General features: G+C 28.4%; 1 protein-coding gene and 3 non-coding genes across 6 annotated transcripts in view; 3 read left to right on the forward strand and 1 right to left on the reverse strand.

Moving 5' to 3' along the window:
• The window catches only part of LOC106691081 (uncharacterized), a 597,463-nt gene that overhangs the window by 10,692 nt on the left and 564,121 nt on the right, over nucleotides 1-22,650 (reverse strand). For all 3 annotated transcript variants that reach the window (XM_067046502.1, XM_067046501.1, XM_067046500.1), the window contains one exon: nucleotides 3,963-4,022. In XM_067046502.1, the coding sequence (XP_066902603.1) occupies nucleotides 3,963-4,022 (60 nt within the window). The remainder of the gene's footprint in view (nucleotides 1-3,962; nucleotides 4,023-22,650) is intronic.
• TRNAD-GUC (transfer RNA aspartic acid (anticodon GUC)) lies at nucleotides 5,400-5,471 on the forward strand. Its single transcript has one exon. It is a non-coding gene; the product is annotated as a tRNA-Asp (tRNA).
• On the forward strand, nucleotides 8,281-8,352 carry TRNAD-GUC (transfer RNA aspartic acid (anticodon GUC)). The gene has a single exon. It is a non-coding gene; the product is annotated as a tRNA-Asp (tRNA).
• Nucleotides 9,590-9,661, forward strand: TRNAD-GUC (transfer RNA aspartic acid (anticodon GUC)). Its single transcript has one exon. It is a non-coding gene; the product is annotated as a tRNA-Asp (tRNA).

Consider the following 22,650-nt stretch of genomic DNA (forward strand, 5'->3'; position numbering starts at 1 on the left):
TGCAATTTTGAGTATATGTAAAATCTTTCAATAATGTTTTACTAAAATTTTCAAATATTGAGGCAGATTCTTAAATCTTAAATTTCCTAACGTTTCAAATTATTAAGGGGAGGATGGGAAGGGAGTGACATCACATACTCCTTCCATAAAAACGTCATTGATTGCATCCTGCTATTAACATTGACATAGAGAGAACGTGACAGCCGAGCATGTATCGGCAAGGGACTACTCAGTCCAGAACGTTGTGGGTTCGATTCCCTTCGATGGAAGACTTGAAAAAAAAATTCTCATATACTCCAATCAAGACAAATCAAATCGACTGAGGACCATCATTTCAAAAGTAATATTTTTAGGTTTTATAAGCACTGACAGAGTATTGCGGAAAATATTCCAAATGTGGTAGAAATCATAGCTGTATTATTAACAATTTTATGACGATATTTTGAGCAAATAAAAACAGATACTAAACAATTTGGGAATTTTTTTTAATATACAAATGAACAATATAGTTTTGGGTTGTATTTGGTTGAATGTTTTCATAGCAAAATTATAAAAATAAACACGTTCTATAAATATTTTTATTTGTATTGTATAATCACACTTGTATTTACAATTTTCGAAGATATTATCCGATGTTATGAAAGTTGTTAACCCCTAGGTAAATTTTCCTATTATAAGTTGTTAACCCCCAGGTAAATTTTTCTATTTTTACGACACTATCCTATTCCATAACTCTATGACCCCCTAATTATCTAAACATTCTTGATGTATATCGTAGCAAATATATATTGCAATATTTATTTTAGTATAGAAATAAATGTTTTAACATCTCAGTATATCTCAGTTTCATACTAAGTGTAAGTTATAAAAATCGATAATATTGATGGACATGAAAGATTTATAAAATTCACCGGTATATCTTTTTCCTCATATTTTTAAGGTTTTGATAAAATGCTATGTTCTGGAATTCTTTTCCATGTGCTTTCAGAACTAAATTCGATTAAAATTCTTTTAAAAAAAAAAGAAGAAGGTACATCTAATTATAAAAAAGGCAATAAATATATGATTTATAAATATTAAAAATGTAACTAAAAGATGAAAATGATTATTGCATGTTGGCATTTTTAATTTGTTTAAATATATTGGCTAAACATGAAAATAAATTTAAAAAATCAATGATAAAAACTAATTTAATATTGATTGCCGAAGGATCATAGTATAGATATTTTTTTTAAATTTTAATTGCCTAAAAATTTAATACAACAAGACTGAAAAAAACAGGAAACTGCTCGTAGATTCCGACTATTAAAATATTTACTAGAAAAACGGTTTAAACATCCAATGTATAAAAAAAGACTCATTTACATGACTATTATAAGGCCTATCTGGACAAGCGGAGATTAGCTTTGGGGCTCCACTAAACAATCGAATTCCTCTCGTATACAATCCTTACAGTCCAAAATCCTTAATTTTTCTTACTTTGTCATAAATCAAGTCATCCATCAGGACCTCAATGTCTCATATGTTGCCGATTTGGCCAGAACCAGATAGTAACTCTTCCATGATAAACTTTCCAACCACCCAACCCACTTGTTTTTAACCTGGCTTCTCCTTCATTACCTAATAATCCTGGCGTCTGAAAAGAAGATAGCCTTGAGATCTACTCTAGAAATATTATTGGAGTTCTATCAAGATTCTCCACATGTATGTATTATGTCGCCTACAGCAAATTTACTTGTTTTATATATTTTTATACAGTTTTAAATAACAATAAATAAATTTAAAAAAAAAAATGTAATGTCTCTATAGTTCGAAAATCGATTCAAATTTCGTTTTAGATTCGTTCTATAAGGAGGTATTTAATAATGATAGTCATTTAATTAAAACGTGAGTAGTCGATGGAGCATCTTTCTATTCTAGATAATTTTAAATTGATTTACAATAAATTGATAATTTTCAAAATTGAAATCAATTTAAAATTAATCTAGTAATATATTACTATGTAGAACAGTAATATATTACTAGATTAATTTTAAATTGATTTACAGTTGCATATGATACTTTTCACACTGTGATTGATAGTAACCCAAGCCCTAAGGTATGTGGCAAGCCATGAAAGCAAGGCAAAGCCCCCAGGACTTAATACCTGTCAGGGAACCTCCCCTCTGTGGTTTAGGTACCAACTTATTACTCAGCTGGCGAAGGCGGTTTGTTATTAGGTACCTGTAATGATTTCTCTGCTGATCTGTCGGAGTTCCCCAAGTTAGAGTTTTAAGTATGTTTTTTTTTTTTTTTTACATAATTACGTAAATCAAATCGAGTGCTTAACATGATACAAGCATAAATGGAATCATAATTCATCTTACCGGTTTAGCAGCTTTGATTGATCAAATAATATTAAAAAATAATCTTAAAACTGTATCAATCGATTCAATAAAAAATAAAACAAAAGCAAATTGTATAGTTCATATTAATTAAAAAAAAAAAAGGAAAACTCGCTAAACTTTAACAGTTACCCACTTTTTTATTATCTATTTATTGAAATCGTTATTAAATAAATATACAACTAACAAATGTTAGAATGTAAGCAGAAATCCGATAACATTTCTAAAGTTGAAGATCCTGAGTCCATCTTCTTTTCAAATGCCTAGGAGGATAATCAGGAATTGAAGAGGTTAAAAAAATGGAGTTTGGGTGCTTCTGGACTTATGGAACGATATTTGGTTCTGGGCAAGATATGAAACATTGAGTTGATTATGGATAATTTTATTAGTAAAAAAATATGGAACATTAAGAGTTTTGGTATTAATGATCTTCTAGTGGAAGAGTTTCTGGAAACTAACATGAAATTGTTGAATGACACAATCTTCCTTATTTAAATATATTAGTTTATTCGAACACAACGACGTTTCGGAGTTATCCCCTATCTTCAGGTTGTTGCTATACTATCATGTTGCAGTATAATATGAAGAATTTGCTATTAATAGTGTTCATATGGTTTTCATTCATAACCATATTATTATATTCTTAAATTAATGATCTTCTACTGGAAGAATTTCTGGGAACTAATATGAAATTGGTGAATGAAACAGTCTTACTTATTTAAATATATTAGTTTATTTCAACACAACGACGTTTCGGGGTTATATTCCATCTTCAGCTTGTTTCTATATTATCATGTTATATTATTGGGGGAAATCTTCATATTATACTGCAACATGATAATATAGCAACAACCTGAAGATAGGGGATAACTCCGAAACGTCTTCTCCGAACTTTCCTTATTTCAATAAGGAAGATTGCGTCATTCGCCAATTTCATATAAGAATTTAGGATTTTAAAGATTAATTACGAGAGGAATTCGATGGTTTTTAGTGCTCAACTTCGAAAGTTCAAACATACCATATTATAGACAAATCAATGAGGAATTGGAACATTAGACAGTTTGTCAAGTAAGTGGTGTAATAGTCGGAATCGACAGGTCTTTTCAGGTAATGCAGTCCTCGGTCTTTGTCTGTTTGACAGGAATAGGTGGAGTATTATTTAAGGATAGGGCAAAAGTCATAAGTTTACTAGTTCATGTCTATCCTTTTTTGACCTCCTTGCGTTATATGATTATTCATAGGAATAATCTCTTCCAAAAATTCCAAAAAACAACCCATTATTTGAGAAAAATGAACGACCCATTTAACTAAGAGATAATGACGCCATGTTTTGGAAATCACGTTTTGTATATTTCAAAACTTTACCAGAGGAATTTCGATACCTAAGGAAATATCCAGCACTTTTTTTCCGAACACTTGCAATAATTCTACAAATTTAATTAACTAAAGAAAGATAGAAATGCAGAATAGTGTACAAAACTGGTGCACTCATAATAATAAGACTGCTGGAGAAGGTAAAAAATTAAGAAATTAATTCCTGTGAAATGCATGCATAATAAAATAATTTAATAAACTCACCCATGATGAACATGATAATAGGTAATGCTGTCAAGCATACTAAGGCAACCGTGACCACAACTGAAACATTAAAATCATCAAATAACACAAATGAAAATTAATAAATAAAAAATTTTAGAATTACTAATACAATATTTCTTCCAAAATAAGAATTATCCTGGCTTGAAAATAAATCCTGAGTCTGATCATGACGTTTTGTATCTTTTATCATTCGGTATAGATACAATCTCGGGTTTTTTATTTTACCCCCTTCCTAGTAATTTCAGACATACTGGCGGATGGTGTGGTGTTCTTTAAAGGATTCCATCCTATTTTAACGATGGTCGGGGTCGAGTTTTTATTTAATGCCACAATAACAAAATTATTGCAAAAAATAAAGTTTTACTGAACTATGAAAATAAAATGTATGGTATGGCAAGAGATACAGATATAATTAAACAAAAAAAAAACAAATAAAAGAAAATGACGATTAAAAAATTAATAATATAACACAGTTAGTAGTATGTTATACTGTACAGTCATATAATAACAATACAAATAAATATATTAATACAGACAAAAACATTAATAGTGATAAAGTAATAATAAAGTAAATGAGAAAAAAAATGAGAAATTACATAAAACACATAAACCTCCAACGTGCAAATATTGTCAGTCCATTCTTACGATTAGACATATTTTTGAAGAATGTACTCACTATTTGCCAACAATAAACAGTTAGGACTGACCCCAAATTTATCAGAAGCTCTCACAGATGAGGGAGCTAAAATTACATTAGTATTTGAATTTTTAAAAGCACATCGCCTTCTTTATAAATTATAACTCCTCCTTGATTTTGATTTTTTTTTTATTTATTTATTAATTTTTCTATTTATTTTTTATTTATTTATTTATTTTTTTTTACTTTTATCATACCATAGGCGTTGATGACCAGAGAGTATTACGCCTTTAAGCAACAATCAACAACACACGGTATAAAACTATCAAAAAATATAATTAACAGGTTTAAGCTTATAACATAAATTTATTTTTTTTTTTTTAACACTGTCATTTAGTTGTCATTTTTCAAAATAATAATGTTATTTTTCAATTTTATTAATTGAATCTTTACATTTTTTCTATGCTTCTGTGTTTAAATAATGTATTTGAATTATATTACATTTGAAAACATTTAATTTTGTATCCCTATTTTAGCTTAGAACTTTTTAAACCAGCCACATTAGGAGTATATTTGAATATTTTAGCTAACTTGTTGGTTATTTAAAGATATTTTACTGCAAATTTTACGTGGTTTTATGGCATATTCTGCGTAATATTCCTGGTTCTGGTGATAACGTCTTATAATTATTGATAATTAATTAATTCTACCTACCTACAGAAGGTTGTCTAGTGTACTAATTATAAAAGCTGAATTCTAGCCAATAAGAGATGTGACAGTCCTCGGTAGTATAGTGGTAAGTATCCCCGCCTGTCACGCGGGAGACCGGGGTTCGATTCCCCGCCGGGGAGGTAATATTTTTGTAAACCTTGTAAAAGTTCCTTCAGATATTACAACAATCCAACAAATAAAAACTAGCAAGAATTGACTAGAATGGAATCCTAAATTTCTCATGTATAGTATTTGTCAAGCGCCTCATGACTACAAAATGTGAAATGTTCATATTTCCCTATTTTTTTTTTTTTTTTTTAAGCCTCATTTCTGACTATTAATTATGTTAAAAAAAACAAATAAATTATAGTCTTTCATTTCTGATGCCAATTACCATTATTAGGTAGTCACATCTTTAATATTAGATATATACTTAAGAAATAAAAAGTGTTTTTACTTAATATAAAAAATAATATATTTATACAAAGTTGAAAACATAAAAGAGATAAAATATAAACTAAAAAAAATTCCAATTTAATTCTTTCTATTCCAATAAATTTAATACTTCAGTTGAAGGTGTTTCTCTCTGTCAAAATGGAAATCTAGAAAATCCTAGAAAGGATTGTGCATTAAGCTTGGAATGAGATTTTTAACTTCGAAAGGCATAATTATTGACAGCAGGAAAACTCTTATTTAGGAAATATTTTGACATTTTAAAAAGAAATCTCCCTCTTAGAACTGAATATTTTAGAAAAAGTGAAATTCATATTTTTCAGTGTCACCTACCATCCCCCTTCGGAAGGTTTAATGGAGAGCATTAATTATAAAAGCTGAATTCTAGCCTATTATGTCTTAAGCAATCCTCGGTAGTATAGTGATAAGTACCCACGCCAGTCACACAGGAGATCTAGTACAAGAGCCCAAGATAAGAAAAAAGGCAGTTATCTCACCCCAATTTTTGATTACTTTAATGAAAACTAGTATAATTAATAGTAAAAATTGATGAGTCTACCAAGTATAGGTGGGGGAATAAAAAATGGCGGCTGTTTCAAAGCGATAAAAAAAACTAATTTTTCATTCGGAGCTCTATATCTTAAAAAGTAGAAACAACACAAGAAAACCTAAGAGAACGTCGTTTAAAGATGAGTAAATTTACGTTAAATAGTTCTCGAAATATAGCTTTTTAAAAAGCAACATTTCATAAAAATGTTGTATGGGACGTACTGAAAGATCAGTAGTTAGTGAATTTCTTTTGAAAAACCTATATCTCAAAAACCATTTGACGTATACATGTCTATTAGCACTCAAAGTATAGCTAGTTTAATGAGCTATAAAGTAGTTTATGATGTTTATCTTCGTAGGAGTAATAGTTTTCATGAAATTTGCTAATATAAATTGATTTATAGTTGTTCGGACAAATTTTTAATGCTAAATTTATATTCATATGTGAATATCATAAAACCCACTAACCCTATGAAGATAAGTGTCATAAACTACTTTATAGTAAGTTAAATTTCCTTTATTTTAAGTGTTGGCAGACATATGTGCGTCTTATGGATCTAGAGATATAATTTTTCAAAAATCCAACATTTTATACGAACAACTTGAAATTAACATTTTGTGAGTTTATTTTGTCAAATATCATAAAAAGTACTACTCTTACAAAGATAAACATTATGAACTATTTTGTAGTAGATTTAACTAGCTTTAATTTGAGCGCTGGCAGACATCTGTACATCCAATGTTTTCCGAAATGAAGTTTTTCATAAATCAAGCTTATTGTCTGAACAACTATAAATCAATTTATTTTGACATATATTATGAAAAATACTATTCCTACGAAGGCAAAGGTCATAGACTTCTTTATAGTCCATTAAACTAGCTTTAATTTGAGTGCTAATAGACATCTGTACGTCACATAGTTCCTGAGATATAGATTTCTCAAAACAAATTAACTAACCACTAATCTTTCAGTAGATTTTTAAGACATTTTGCTGTTTAAAAAGCTATATCTCGAGAACTATTGGACGTAAATAACTATTTGAGGCCTAATATTTCAGAAAACTTACTCTTCTTTAAATAATGTTATCTTAGATTTTCTAGTGTTGTCGGTAGTTTTTAAGATATAGAGCTCCGAATGAAAAATCAATGTTTTTTTAAGGTTTTAAAACAGCTACCATTTTTTAATCCCCCTATTCTTGGCAGACTCGTCAATTTTGACTAGTAATTATACATAGTTTTTATTGAAGTAATTAAAAATTGGGGTGAGATAACTGCCTTTTTTTCTTCCCGGCTCTTGTATTAATCAGGGTTAAATTCCCCGCAGTGGAGGTAATTTTTTTGTAAAATATTATTGTAAACGTTTCTTCGGACATTAAAATAATTTAACAAATAAAACCAGCAAAATCAAGTCAATATGGAACCCGAAATTTCACATGAGCAGTATGTACCAAGCACCTCATAATGATTACGAAATGAAATGTTCATATTTCCGTAATTTAGTTTGCCTCATTTCTGGCAATCTTAAAAAAAACTCATTTAAATATTTCATTTCTGATGTAAATTAGCATGATTAGGTATTTTTTTAAATATTTAATTATAGATATAAATCGTAAAAATATTTGATATAAAAATTGTATATTTATATAAAGATATCAATATAATAATGAGATAAAATATAGTAGGAAATAAATGTAATACTTTAGTTGAAGCTGTTTCTCTCTGTCAAAATGAAGGATTTTGCAAGTTTAATGAGGGTTTTTACTTCGATAGGTATAATTATTAACTGCAAGAAAACTCTTATTTATAAAATATGTTGGCATTTTAAAAACAAATTTTATTCTCACGTTAGTTTGGACATAATGAAAATCATATTTTTCCACTTATGGACGTTTATTTTTAGTGCACTTATCATAGGAGCTAAATTTTAGGCTAATATTCTTCAACCAGTCCTCGGTAGTATAGTGGTAAGTATCCCCGCCTGTCACGCGGGAGACCGGGGTTCGATTCCCCGCCGGGGAGGTCATTTTTTTCTTAATATCGTAAAAGTTCCTTCTGTTATTCAAACAATTTAACAAACAAAAATTTGCAAAACAAAATAAGTATAGAATTTTAAATGTCACTTGAATTTTATTTACCTAGCGCTAATATGTGGATACTCACCAACCTTGATTAGTCACTTGATATTTATCAGATAGCGCAACTACATAAATGTCTGAACTATCAAGCAAATTATTTCTATTTTATATAATTATAAATGGCTTTATTACTCAGGATAATATTGCTTTATCATTAACACAAAAATTACATAATTGTTCACATCCATTCCTCTTGTAGTGGTAGCATAGTGGTACCATCGCTTGTCACGTGGGAGACCGAGAGTGGATTCCCAGCCTGAGAGATAAGTTTTTTGTTAATATCGTAAAAGTTCCTTCAGCCATTAAAACAATTTAACAAATAAAAACTAGCATAACCAAATTAATATTGGACCCGAAAATTCACATGAGTAGTATTTAATAAATCGTGATGATAACGAAATGGGGAATGTTCATATTTCGGTATTTTTGTTAAGCTCATTTCTTGGTACTACTTACGTTAAAAAAAAATAGATTTAAATATTCCATTTCTGATGTCAAATACCATTATTAGATAGTAATTATATATTTAATAACAAATATATATTTTTAAAAAATAGAGTATTTATACAAAGATATCAATCAAAAAGCCAATTCATACACATTTGTTCTCATCCATACCTCAGGTAGTATAGTGGAAAGTATCCCTTCGGGGAGGTAGATTTATTTAGTAAAATCAAATTTATAAAAATTATTATAAGCTCCTTTTATTAAAGTCGTTATTTTTATTGAAAGTTTATAAGATAATTTCATATTATTTTACTGAAACGTTTTTATTAGAACACCGGATGTCTAACAAAAGAGGTATACAAAATAGCAGAAAAACTATTTTGCTGACACCAATGTTTCAGTGCTTTAGTGAAAACAAAAGACAAACATTGTAAAGTATGGGAGGGCTATAATAATATAGCATAATAATAAAAGTTGTACAAACAAAATATAAAAAAGTAGACGAAGTCAATTAAATTAATATAATAAATATGAATACTAATAAAATAATTTTAAAGAAATGAATGAAAGTTATTTATAAAACACTTTTCAATAATTAATATTTACATTTCATTTAAATAAAATTGTTCCTTTGTTTTCACAACCCAAATTTATGCCAAATATTTGTCATCCAGTCCTCGGTAGTATAGTGGTAAGTATCCCCGCCTGTCACGCGGGAGACCGGGGTTCGATTCCCCGCCGGGGAGGTTATATTTTTTTTTCTTCAGAGATTTAATTTATTTTTCAAATTGTAAAAGTAAAAAAAAAACTTTTTCGTCTGTTTTATTTTAAATAATAACTAGGCTATAGTATTTAATAGGGACAAAGATAATTAAAGTAAAGCAATAAATAATTCATAAAAACCAATGAGATAATCTATTGATTAAATATAGTATCATAAAAGATAATTTTGAATGAAACTCTTCATTTTTCATTTTGATGGTAAAGAAAAAATATTGTATATCAACTTTATATTAAATTTATTTGGTAAACTATACGGCCAAATGTATATTTACTGTATTTTAATATTATTAAAACATTATAATTCATACCAAACTTATTTTTTCCAGACATTAAAAAAAGAAGAAAGTTAATAGTAGAATTATTTATTTTTTATATCTTAGGATGATCAACTATATGAGGTTCGGATTTTAAGTTTTGGCGCCCTAAAGCCCAGATTCTTTCCTCATCTTTTCTATATAATATCGGAGGGGGGAAATACAGTTAGTTTCTTGAAGAAAATGTTTTTTATTATGTAAATTTTAATATTTTCACACAACAACACCATTTTGTTGCTTCATAGAACTTTCATTGACGCATCAAAGAAATTGTCTTATATATAATTTATTCTATTTTTTTTACCTTGGAAGCGTGATAATCGTAATTCATTGTAGGAAGATGGTCTGTCAACGGTTAACAACCGTTGGGTCAACAAAAAAAAAAAAACGGAAAGTAAGAACTATACTCCTCCCCACTATAAAGTTTTAATGCAATATTTATACTATCATTTACCTATATCTGTCATATATAATAAGGATAAGAGAAATTATTTCAGAATTTTATATCAGAAACAATTTCGAATTCGAGTTTTCGAAAAAAAAAAAAAAAATTTTCGCTCACTAAGTCTCCCAAAAGTTTCACTTAGCTCAGAAACGAAAACTCACACAAAGCTGAACTTATATCATTTGAATGGGTATGTTTCTGGGATCTGGTAGCAATTTTTCGATTAACACGACAAACCGAAGATAGTAGATATTTTACATTATTGATTTTAATTTTCTCAAAAACAGCCAAAACGATTTAGATTAAACTCTGTATTTCAGTGTACTTATAAATAATTTTTATTATCACCTATGATAATATTTTTCTTCATTAAAATTAAATTTTTAGTAGTCTTCTAAAATCTTACAGAACTTTTAAAACTGTTGGATTTACCCTCCTTCTTTCCTTATTTCAATATAGGTTTTCTGAGGCTTTTTCTAAAATCATCGCATAGGGTTTACAATTTTTTTGTCCCTTTAGAAATCACTCACAACGCTGTTTAACCTCCTCATAAATTTTAATGCTATTTGTTGAAAAATTAAAAATCTACGTTTCAATGAAAAATGAAGGATCAAAAGGAAACTTAATTATTTAGGAAACTATAACCTTGAAATTCTCAAAACTATATTTATAGTACTCACAACCTTGTATAAACAAGGCGAAGAAATTTCGCATCTTTTTGTTATATCACTTTTCTTGTTGTTGAACGATATATTACAATAAAAGTATGAAAAGTTATAAAATCGAACTACTCACAAATTTCTTTTTTGTTTTTCCTCCATGCGTACTTAACAGCGTCTTGAAACTGAATATTTTGTTTGAGGTCTCTAGTAGGACATGGGTTGTCGGGAGGATATCCGGCCCAGTAAAAGTAGGGAAACATCTTGTATTTCAAATCGTCTATTTTCCTCTTCAGTTTTAGATTTTCCCTCCTCACTTTTTTCATTTCTCTCTTCAACTGGTTACAGCTCAGAAGGTACGGCTTTATGTGATCAGAGCTCTGTGTCCTCGAAATCGAATCAACAGACCCCATCTTGGTTCAGAAACGCAGAAATTATTCCTAAATACGATTTATTAGAAAAACCGTCCTTATTCAACAATTGATCAAATGCGGACTGACAGAAGAGTGGCACTGGTTTGTAGGTCATTGTTATTATGAAACCGAACCAGCTTGCGTAAGCGATTTTTTGGGTAGACGTATTTTTTTTTATAACTGCAGTCATAAAAAAGTATTTTTAAACTATTATAGTAAAATTTAATTTCCATTCTTATAACCGAAACAAAATTATGGATAAAATAAATTCAAGATTTAAGAATGATTGTCATCTTCACTATTACGCAAGTATAAAACAAAAATAATGTCTTTTAAACTTAAATTTGTGAGTTTAGCAATAAATATAAATTAATTCATACTGGTACTAAACCTCGTTGATATACTTACTTGAAATTCTTAGGTTTTTAAGTTAATTTTAGAATCTTTAATCTATTTTTCCTTTCTCTTTTAGTTTTATTATTTTTTCTCATTGGTAGATGGATCAATAGTTTCGACCATTCTTGCCATTCGCAAGAATATCAATTAATTAAAAATTTCAATTATAATTTAATCATGAAAAATTATTTTTAAAAAACATTCTTAATTATAAATTATTCTACCTTATTTATAAAATTACATGAAAGTTGCGGGCTATTCTGTCTTTGTCATAATTTAATTGTTTCATAGTTTTATAGACTAGATATATTTTGACAAAGGGAGATTACCCTGCAATTTTTTAATGAAATTGTTGGCTGTGATATTATAAATAAGGAAGGATAATTTATAATTAAGAGTGTTTTTAAAAATAGTTTTTAACGATTAGATTATAATTGAAATCGTAAGTCAATAGATATGTTTGAGAATGGCCGGAATGGCTGAAACGTAGGAGTTACAAGGAAATAAACATATTGAAACCACATGGATATATTTATTAAAATCGATTATTATTGGTTAATATAGTTGGAAGTTCCAGTCCAAATAGAAATTTTAAGATTTCTTCCTTCCATTTAAATTGTTGTATCAACGAACCAGATAATCTGTTATAGATTATACTGTTACAGGAAAACTGATATTTATTTTATTGCCAGCGATTGTAGAAATAATTACTAATTTAGGAAGGTCAAACCCCTCTTGCTCAAGAGGTAAACAAACTCCTTAAGAGGCCCTTGGCAGGGAAGCTTGGGTCCTTATCAAGTAGAGGTCCTTGTTAGCAGTAGGATAGGCGATCTCATACACAAGTCCCATGTATTAAGTACCATATAGTACATTATGTGTGGCGTGAGAATGTAATAAATATTTTGTTGGTTTTTATTATTTTTAATTGTTTCCGAATTATTCAGCGTCTTTTTTAAATCCTTTTAAATAGTCCCCTATTTAACATGCTAAATCCAGTCTAATTTAGCATTCAAAAAGGGGATAAATCCCTAATTAAAAGGCTGCAATAAATGTACATACCCTTATTTAAAACAACAACTCAATTTAAAAATTGGATTCAGTCGAATTCATAAAATAACGCATAAATTGGTAGAGCTTTACAAAAAAGAAAGTTCTTTTGAAGAAAAATATTCAGTGAATTATTGAACAACCTAGTTATTGTTAATATTATTTTCAATTAAAGGATAGGAATAAATAAAAACAGTCGCTTGGACCACCAAACAAGTAGATCTTCAGAGCATCCAAAATTAGGAAAAACAAAAAAACATTTTTTTGAAGATTATTATGAAAATTCTTTAAAAGTTATATAACAGCCTAGTGAATTTAGGGTTATGCATAGAAACCCGCATAAAATGGATAGATTTTAATTTTTTTATTGATTTTATTGTAATAAGAAATTCTTAAAAGTTCACCCATTAAAATTTTCGTTTAAAATCGCTTTTGTTTTCTCATTCCCATCAAAATTAATTTTTTTTTTATTTAATGTAATTTACATCTGTACAAAATAATACAATAAGTAAATATGTTGTATATTTCATATACACTTGAAAATCATGGGAAGGCCACCCATCGGTGGTACTTCAAACATTAATTTAAATTAGAAGGTCCCGTGGCCATCTTCTTTCCAGACGCCTCGGAGGATTATCAGAGATTGTTAAGGATGAAAGATTAAGAATTAATGGGTTAGGATGGTTAAGGAGTTTGGAATGAAAAGACGCATATCTGTTTTGGGTCAAATCTGCAACGAATGGGATGTTAAGGTCTTTGTGAATGAGTTTATTTGTGACTTAATAAGCAGCATCAAGGATTTTACGTAGGATTTGTGATTGTAAGAATTGGAAGCGGGAGGAATTTGATGGTTTGGTGGAGCCCCAGAGCTCAATTCCATATGTCCAAATTGGTCTGATTATCGTAGTGTATACTAATTTGTTGTAGTGAATGGGAAGTTTAGAGCATTTGTCAAGTAAGTGTTTTAGGAATTGGAATCTACGGGCAGTTTCGTGTCGTTTCAGTCTTGTGTGTGGATTCCAAGTAAGTCTCTTGTCAAGATGATGTTCTAAGTATCGAATCTGTTCAACAGGCGTTAGCGCAGTATTTAGAAAGGATACTGTAGGACAGGAGGGTAGAGGTTTACGTCGGAGAGTAAAGGTGATCTGGTGGGAAAAAAAAAAAAAAAAACATTTTTTTTTAAACTACTTTCCAAATTATGTTTGTAGATAATAATCACATTAGAATAATCATGTTATTATAAAAAATAATTTAATTTTTACTTATACTAAACAGACGGTAATGTTCTATTGAACTATTTACACCGGAGCAAGCGGAAGTTCATTATATTCAAGAGAACACTAATTTCATTGAGCTCATTTTTCATTGAGCATTCAATATTCATAAAACTGCCAAGCTCAAAAAGGTAACATTAATATTGTTTTTTGTATTTTAAGTAATTTAAGTAGTTTAAATTATTTTCCAATACAAACATTTTTGGGGCCACTGACTGGTTGTCCTTGGGACACCCCTACACTATGCCCACAATAAGCTGAGTTCTTCGGATAATTAATTTGGGTATTAACTATTGCATTTGGTGGAGGGAACCACATAAATAATAAATTGAAATAAAGGATTCACTGCTTCACTGTAACAAGGTAATCACTGTTGTGTTTTGCACTTGTAACTGTCAATAAATGTTTCATAACACTGTGTGATGTATTAGGTGAAATAGACACTATGTTTTCTAATAGATACAAAACTGTTAAGGTGAAAGGAAGTAAAATAACAACTGATACACTAGGTAAGAAAAACAAAACACACCATTACACTGTTATCTCTAATCCAAAGAGGTTATACAGCAGTAGTTAGGAATTACCTCTGCTAGCAACAACTTACTTAGAGGTTCTTACACTGTTGAAATACGGTAAGTTTGGAATTTATAGAATTGGGGTAATGGAATAAAATTGGCCTGAACAAACATTATTTTCCCAAATATTTAGAAATCCACGTTTTGTGAATTTATTATAGGAAATATTGTGAAAAATCCTATTCTTCTTAGGAAGATTGTCATTGTAAACTGCTTTATATTGCATTTAAGGGAATTAATTTTGAGCCCTGAAGAAACTCTTTATAATAAATATTTCGTGAGAATACAACAAACATTCTTTTACTAAATATTAAAAAATCGGCATTTTGTAAATATATTACAGCGAATATTATGAAACTACTATATTTAAATTACCATAACTATTATATTAACTTCTCATTATAAACTATTTTATTGCCCCTTTATTTAGCTTTAATTTGAATCTTTATACACACATGTACGTCACATAATCCCTGAGATTTCAAAATTTTCTAGATGACACATTTTTTAACGTATCATCAAAAACGATTTTGATCAACTCAAAATCAGCTATAAAAATTAATAAGTTATATACCCTTAGTATAAAGATAGTATAGTAAAAAGATCTATTATTAATCATATTTTACGAAATGAAGTAATAACCCCTCAATAGTCAAATTTTAATTGTTAAATGAATGATTACTGTTATAAAAAAAAAATTAGTTAGTGAGATAACTGCATTGAAGATTGTATTGACAAATAATATGAACCATATTAAATCAGAACTTCGTCTACATAATACAAGATGTTATATTTTTTAATTCGACTTAATTAATACGTTTCAATTTTCATATAACTGTTTAATATTATTGTTTAAAAACTGAAATAGTAACAAAATTCAATCTTTTTGAGTTTTTTTTCTTGGTTTAATGATTTTTTCCCTAATTACTCTTGAAAAGTAGAATAATCCTTACTTAAGTATTTTTTTTTTTATATTTTGTATATGGAAAAGCTTTACAATACATTACGAATCTCTTTCTGTTATGGGTTAAACACTACTAATCCTAAAGTAGTTTCAAGAAACAACCGGCTGAATTATGATATAATTTTTTTTTCATTTGGTCTTATTTTAGATGTAACAATGCATTGTTACTACTTGTTATTATGGCCTACTAATTAATCCCTTACATCACTACACGTAAATTTTTAATTTTTTTTCTAACTACACAAAAATTATTATTAAATGCTTTTATTGGATAAATATTGGGTAGAATAGGTTCGTATACTTCTAAGATAAATAAGGAAAGGGACTTAATAAAGTCAGGTATTTTAAGTAAAAATTCTTAGCCTCAACTTTTTTAACATTTTTATTTTTAGAAAATGAAATAGTTTTTTACTTTAAATATTAGTGTCACCTTATGATTTTTTTTTTATTTTCGTTTTTTATTGGGGGATAAATTCCATTAATAATAAGGAATTAATATTCCACTAAAATGTTTCATCGAGTATAACACCTATATTCTTCCTTTTAAAGGAACTTCCCTCCAGTAATAAATGAGAAGGCACTAAGAGGTCCGAGGGAAGGAAAAGGCTTCATCAAAGTTTCAACTCCTTGAAGATTAAGTTTGATTGATCGGGACTGGGTAATGATCTGATTAGTTCGCGGATGATTAAACTCCCCTTGTCAAGAACTACTTGAAACGATAAACTTTTATGAAGTTCAAATAAAGACGCGAGGAACTTGCATCCTGTCTAGAATGTTTGATTTCTAATAGCATATCTGAATTTTGTATTTTTCACAAATGCCAAAAAAAAATTAAAATTTCAATTCAGGATATCGAAATATCTCAGGTGATATGAGAATCATATGACTGAAGATATCGTTAACAAAGCGATGTGCACGTTCGAAATTCAATGTTATTAAGTGTAAACACTATCACTCAGTATGAATCATTAGTTTCTGAATCTATAAATCTATAAAATTATAAATATGATTTCTGTACGTTTAAAAATTCTGTTCTGATATCAATGAAAATACAATATAAAAACAATATAAAATTTACTACTTCCTACAATTTATACAAAATATATTATAGCAGCATTATGGAATCTATGGCAATTATAAATGAGAAAAAGGGATGATGGCATTATGTCACCTCAATAAAATTGTTTTCAATTTTTTTCTGTTTTTGAAAAATTGTCCCACCACTCCAACAGCTTCAAGTATTTCTGCTCCAGAGTAGAAAACTGAAGTGTGTATGTATTTTTTAGTCCAAAATTCATTAAATATTTTGGTGAATAAAGCAATGCCATCAATCACCGAAATCCGACACAATATCACCTTATTTTAAAAATAGTATCAGTGTATTTCGGTTTAAAGTCATTATGCCCTCCAAAACTAGGAAGGGTGAATAATCCTATTGGTTATCAACCTGCTCCAGCAAGGGTATGAAGGTTGAAATTTATTCTGAGTGCTCACCGCGAAATAAAAGTTAATCCGCCGTTCCTCCTGATTCGATAATGCTGAGGTACTTCCTCAACACGCCCACCTGTCTCGACAAAAAACATCCATTTGGATCTTCACAACAAAGAAGAAGAAATATTTTCTGATTCTATGAAGATTTATTTTCTAATTTAGGTAGGATAATAAGAGTCATTATAAATTTATGTTTTTATCATTCTTGTTTAATTGAATATTACCATATGAAACCTTGTGGAATCGAATTAATACAACCAATTATTCTGAAGATTGTTGGTAAGAACATGAATACAAGAGAAAAATAGATTTTATTTTATCTTAACGGTGTATTCAGCAGATATTTCACAGAAAGAGTTCCTCAGAAATAGCGGCGCAATTAGCTCAAGGATTCAGAAGATTCTGAAAAGATTAAATCAAGGAATTCAAAAAGTTTTAGATATGAAATTTATTTAAGGTGAATGCAATTTTATTAAAATTTAAAAGTAAAATTATTTTACCAATTTAATCAACAAACAAAATGCTCAACATTTTGGCTAAAATGCCATCTTCAGGACCAACAATATTTTAGTTCCAGTAGATACAGATAGATTCAAACAACAAAGTAGAGGAGCTTATAAAATGGTTTCAAGATGGGTGTGATTATATAGACTCCTTGGAGGAATTAGTACAACAGAGGGTACGCTTCCAGGGTGAGTGACGCCAGATGGCGTTGTTTATTCCTTTCGCAGGAGTGGCATCCAGTACGCCATATTTGACAGTTGACGGTCGAGAGTTGCTGGCACACACCGTGTGCCAGAAATGACTGGGTATACGGATTAAAAAAAAAAATAAAAACGTTGAGAGTTACTCAAATCGTGCTAATTTATTCTTGTTAATATTGTTTTTTTCAATTACCATTAATTCTCAGTCACATTTATGTTGTAAACATTAAATATTATAAAAAAGCAATGTTTACTCTTTTTACTTCTTTTTAATACATAACTTTCTCCAACAATCAATTATTCAACTGTCTCAAAAACAACTATTGAAATCAAACTTGATATTTCTCTGTTTTAATTAAAATAAATTATTGTTTTATTAACTGTTCCTAGAAAACACTAAATGAAAAAATACCAACTAAATTCAATTTTATATTCATTATAACAAAAACAAATATTTATTTGTATCATACTTTCAATTTATTTGTATATATTTCAATATTTTCATTAGAAAAAAAATTAATTTTTTATTAACAGTTCCCAGAAAACATTAAAACTTAATCAATTAAATTAAATTTGTATTCACTCCTTACTTTTTACAGTAGTAAATGTATTTAGGGAGCCTTAATATTCACACTGAAATTAGTGTGAGAAAGAACAGAAGAGAGCGAGAGTGGCAAAATGAATTTTTATTTTAGAAACAGCAAGTTATTAGCAAGTTATTGGAAAACATTTACTAGAGCTTCTATTATCTTCACATTTGCACATAAATTAATGATTTTACAGATAATTACATTAATGTGCGAAATCTTTATTAACTTCGACGTAAAGTAGCCTTCAAGGAGTTTGGTCTAACCCCCACCTATATAATATGCCTAATGCCACGTTCAATATGCGTAAGTGCCTAATTTATATTATTTAAATTTCTATTATTTTACAATATTAGTTGATTAATAATGAGTGCCTTATGCACGTTCTTATCATTCATATCACTTTGCAAATTAAATATATTATTCAAATTTTCGGTTACATTTTACGCCTGTAATTATTATTTCCTTTATTTACAATATTAAATTTTTCAAAGTCAAAACTATGTTCGAAATTAGTATCATGGTTATCCTGTTGACAAATTATATTTTTTACTTTTAGAGGTACAGTGGGCCTGGATTGTCAAATTCTGTTTTTTTAATTTTGTTTGATTTGTTCTGCATATACAGTCCTAGGATTAATATAAATTTTACAAATTAATTGATAAATAACATTTGTTTTATCTAGTACATCGAATTTATCTGTATTGTTAATGTATAAATTTTGTAACTTATTAATCTTTTTTTCCCCCTAAATTTTTTAATTATACTATAATATTCCAAAAATTCATTTGTTTTAAACGTATTATATAACACTTTTCGCTAACCTATCAATTTGTGTAATACAATAGAATTTATTTATTCAATAAAATATTGTTATAATTGATATTTATAGATTCGTTATAATCAGTTGTAGTGTCAAAACGTGTGTTATATTATCTGAGGGACATTTAGCAAATGATTGTTTATCATTAGTTATATTATTTTTTAAAAATATATTTGTATTATTACTCAAATCAATGTGTATAATTTTTTCCACCACTTTTTTTTTCTTAAAAAAAAAATCTTTAAAATTAAGTGGGTACCTATTTTTCTCAATAGTCAATTTTATTGCTTTATTTTCAGATCACCGATTTGAATGAAACTTTTTTTGATGATACTAGGTCGAAAAATATTAGGCACATGTCTAAGGGTTCAGAGTTGGGAGAAAAAAGCTATAGTTGAAACTAATAGATAAAGTTGTCATGGATACGATATTTATTTATTTATTAATAGTTCATTCATGAATAAGGGTAGTATCAATGGAAATTTCACTTTTTAGTTCCAACTATAGCTAATTGTTACCCATCTCTACAAGGGTTCTTGCTAATCCGCTATAAGAGTTGAAAAAAATTTATTATTTTAGAAATTGTTTATATCATCATATTCCGCCCTTGCTCTGCACGTATTTAACACCTTAACTTGTACCCTCGATTTAATTCCAGCGCACTAAACAGACCAAACTTTGCATACTCGAGCTAATTCGAGAGACGTTATCTTTTATGCTGCTATAATTTTTCACACTCGAATATAATCGAGAATTGAAAATAACGATGCGATAATAATAAAATAAATAACAATAATTTTTATGCATAAAAATATAAAAAACAATATTAATCTCTGTAAAATAATCAAACATATAGTTATATATATATTATATATATAACTTTAGCCTACGTTTACAAAATTAAAATTTTGATTATTTTTGTATATTTTAAATTTGTTTGCCAAGAATATGTTCCAAATTGTGTTTTTTTAAAATGTGCGTCAAAGAGTAAATAGTTATTATATACTAATTGATTTTTTTTTGTAGAATAGGATCAGAAGATTGTTTATTGTATTGAATGAGTTTTAGCGTTTGTAAAAAATGACAAAAACAAAAGTAAAAGTGGAACTAGTAAGGTATAACAAGTTTTTTTTTTTTTTTTTTTTTTTTTAAGAAATATTAAGTCAGATTCGCTTTTAGCGTCTTTTGAAGTCTTGAATGAAATGAAATCTGTGATTCCATGTGCCTAGCCTCCTATTTATTTATAATTAGATTTATATCATGATTTATATATAGTTTAATACCAGGTTACTAAATAATTCATTTTTTTATTTTAAAACTTTATTTATTAATAGATATTACAATCTGCCACGTAGTTGTGGGCAATAGGTAATAGTGATGAATGATCACATTCTTACTTAAATAAAATAAGAATGAAAAATAAATAAATAAATTTAAAAACAAAGTACATTATTCCTTCCATAATAAACTCCTTAACCACCCAAACCCACTACTTTCTAACCTTGCTTCCTCTTCCATTCCTGGCAATCCTCCGAAGCACCTGAAAGGAAGATGGCCTCGTGACCTTATATTGTAAACTGTTTTTAGAGTTCTACTACTGAGTAGTTTCTCTACATCCTGTATCATATCATTATGTCATTATGATCAAATTTACTTGTTGTATTTTTTATACAGTTGTAAATATCAATAAATAAATAAAAAAAAAGTACATAAAAATAAGTTTAATCTCTCTTAAATTATATACAAACAGAAGGATAAAGAAAATTAATATAATCAAACTATGTGGATGAAAAAAATAAATAAATAAAATAAAATAATGATAGAAATAAAAGAATCTCTAGTCACATTTACAATCGATCTGAGGATCCCTGAACCCACTCTATCCCCACGTGTGAGGGGTAGAGCAGAGCTCAAAAGATCCCAGCGCATCCCTCTCGCCGCATCACTAGTAATGAGCCAGTAGAGGCTGAGCAAGTACGCTAAAGCCGCAAACAACCATTCTGAACTAAGGTTGCTTTTGGGTTAGGCTTTTGGAATAAAAGTTTTAGTATATTTTAATTAATCATAATAATTTTTTTTACAATAAACAGATATATATATAAAAAAAATATACGAATGATAAAAATTATAATAAATCACAAACATTTTGTACTCTTTATAAATAACTAATAATTTTATTTTCAAACACCCATAAAGCTTTTTAGGATAAAACTGATTGGATCCAGGAATTCGTTTGCTCTGCGTAGGAAAAGTAAATTTTTCCCCAGCGTGGGAGAATTAATTTAAAATTTTACTAGTACACAAAATGTACTCGTTAACCCTCTACTACTATTGACTGACCCAACTGTTCCATTTTTATTTTTATCATTTATTTTATTTTGGAATTATTCATTTTTCTGGGAACATTGTAGGACAAGAAATCTGAAAAAAGACCTATTGGAGTATTTGAATATCTTCATTTTTTTCTTTTTTTAAAATATCGGAATCTGATCTTTATTTTATTCCTAGAATAATTGGCATTACCCAATGACTTGAGAGATGTTTTAATAATTATTAACAAGAAGTATTATTATATTTAAATTGAATAAAATACATAATTGTGATATTCATGATCCTATGTTAAAGGTAAAAAGTTTTAACATGCTAAATATTAAGTATAGGATTGTGAGCAACCTAATTAATAGTCCTTGTATGTTAAATTGAGAGGAGCCCCTAAAGGATTTTCTGGCCAACTTGTTTTGTAGCCTTGTAATCTTTATGAAATGATAAATCTCAAACAGCTTTACCATATCATCTTCCCTTCACCTCATTTGTTCCTTGTTTCCTCTCCTAGTTTTTTTTTATTACTTTATTATTATTTTTATCCATTACTTTATTACAGTTTAAAAACGTCCAAAAATACTAACAAAGAAAAACACATACCAAACACCAACTACGAACAACTAACCTATTAAAACGACAACAGGAAAATGTTGTTGAGCTCGGCTGGTCAGTTGTGTGATGTTACAACCATTTAAAATTTTATATCGTTTTAACATGCTAAAATAATAAAATATTTCTCCATTTAACTCAATTTTTCCATTTAACATGTTAAACTAAAGATCATGAATACCACGGGTGTGATCCGTAATATCGAAAGTACTTTAACAAATTTAAAAATACATATGTAAAGGCATAGTAATCAATAATAATTATGTTTATTTAATACGGAAGTATTATCGATACTATAATACTAAATACTAATTAACAAATTAAATTTA

This window comes from Halyomorpha halys, unplaced genomic scaffold (assembly GCF_000696795.3).
Source record: "Halyomorpha halys isolate HHAL.00 unplaced genomic scaffold, Hhal_1.1 Scaffold51.1, whole genome shotgun sequence".
NCBI classification, from domain to species: Eukaryota; Metazoa; Arthropoda; class Insecta; order Hemiptera; family Pentatomidae; genus Halyomorpha; species Halyomorpha halys.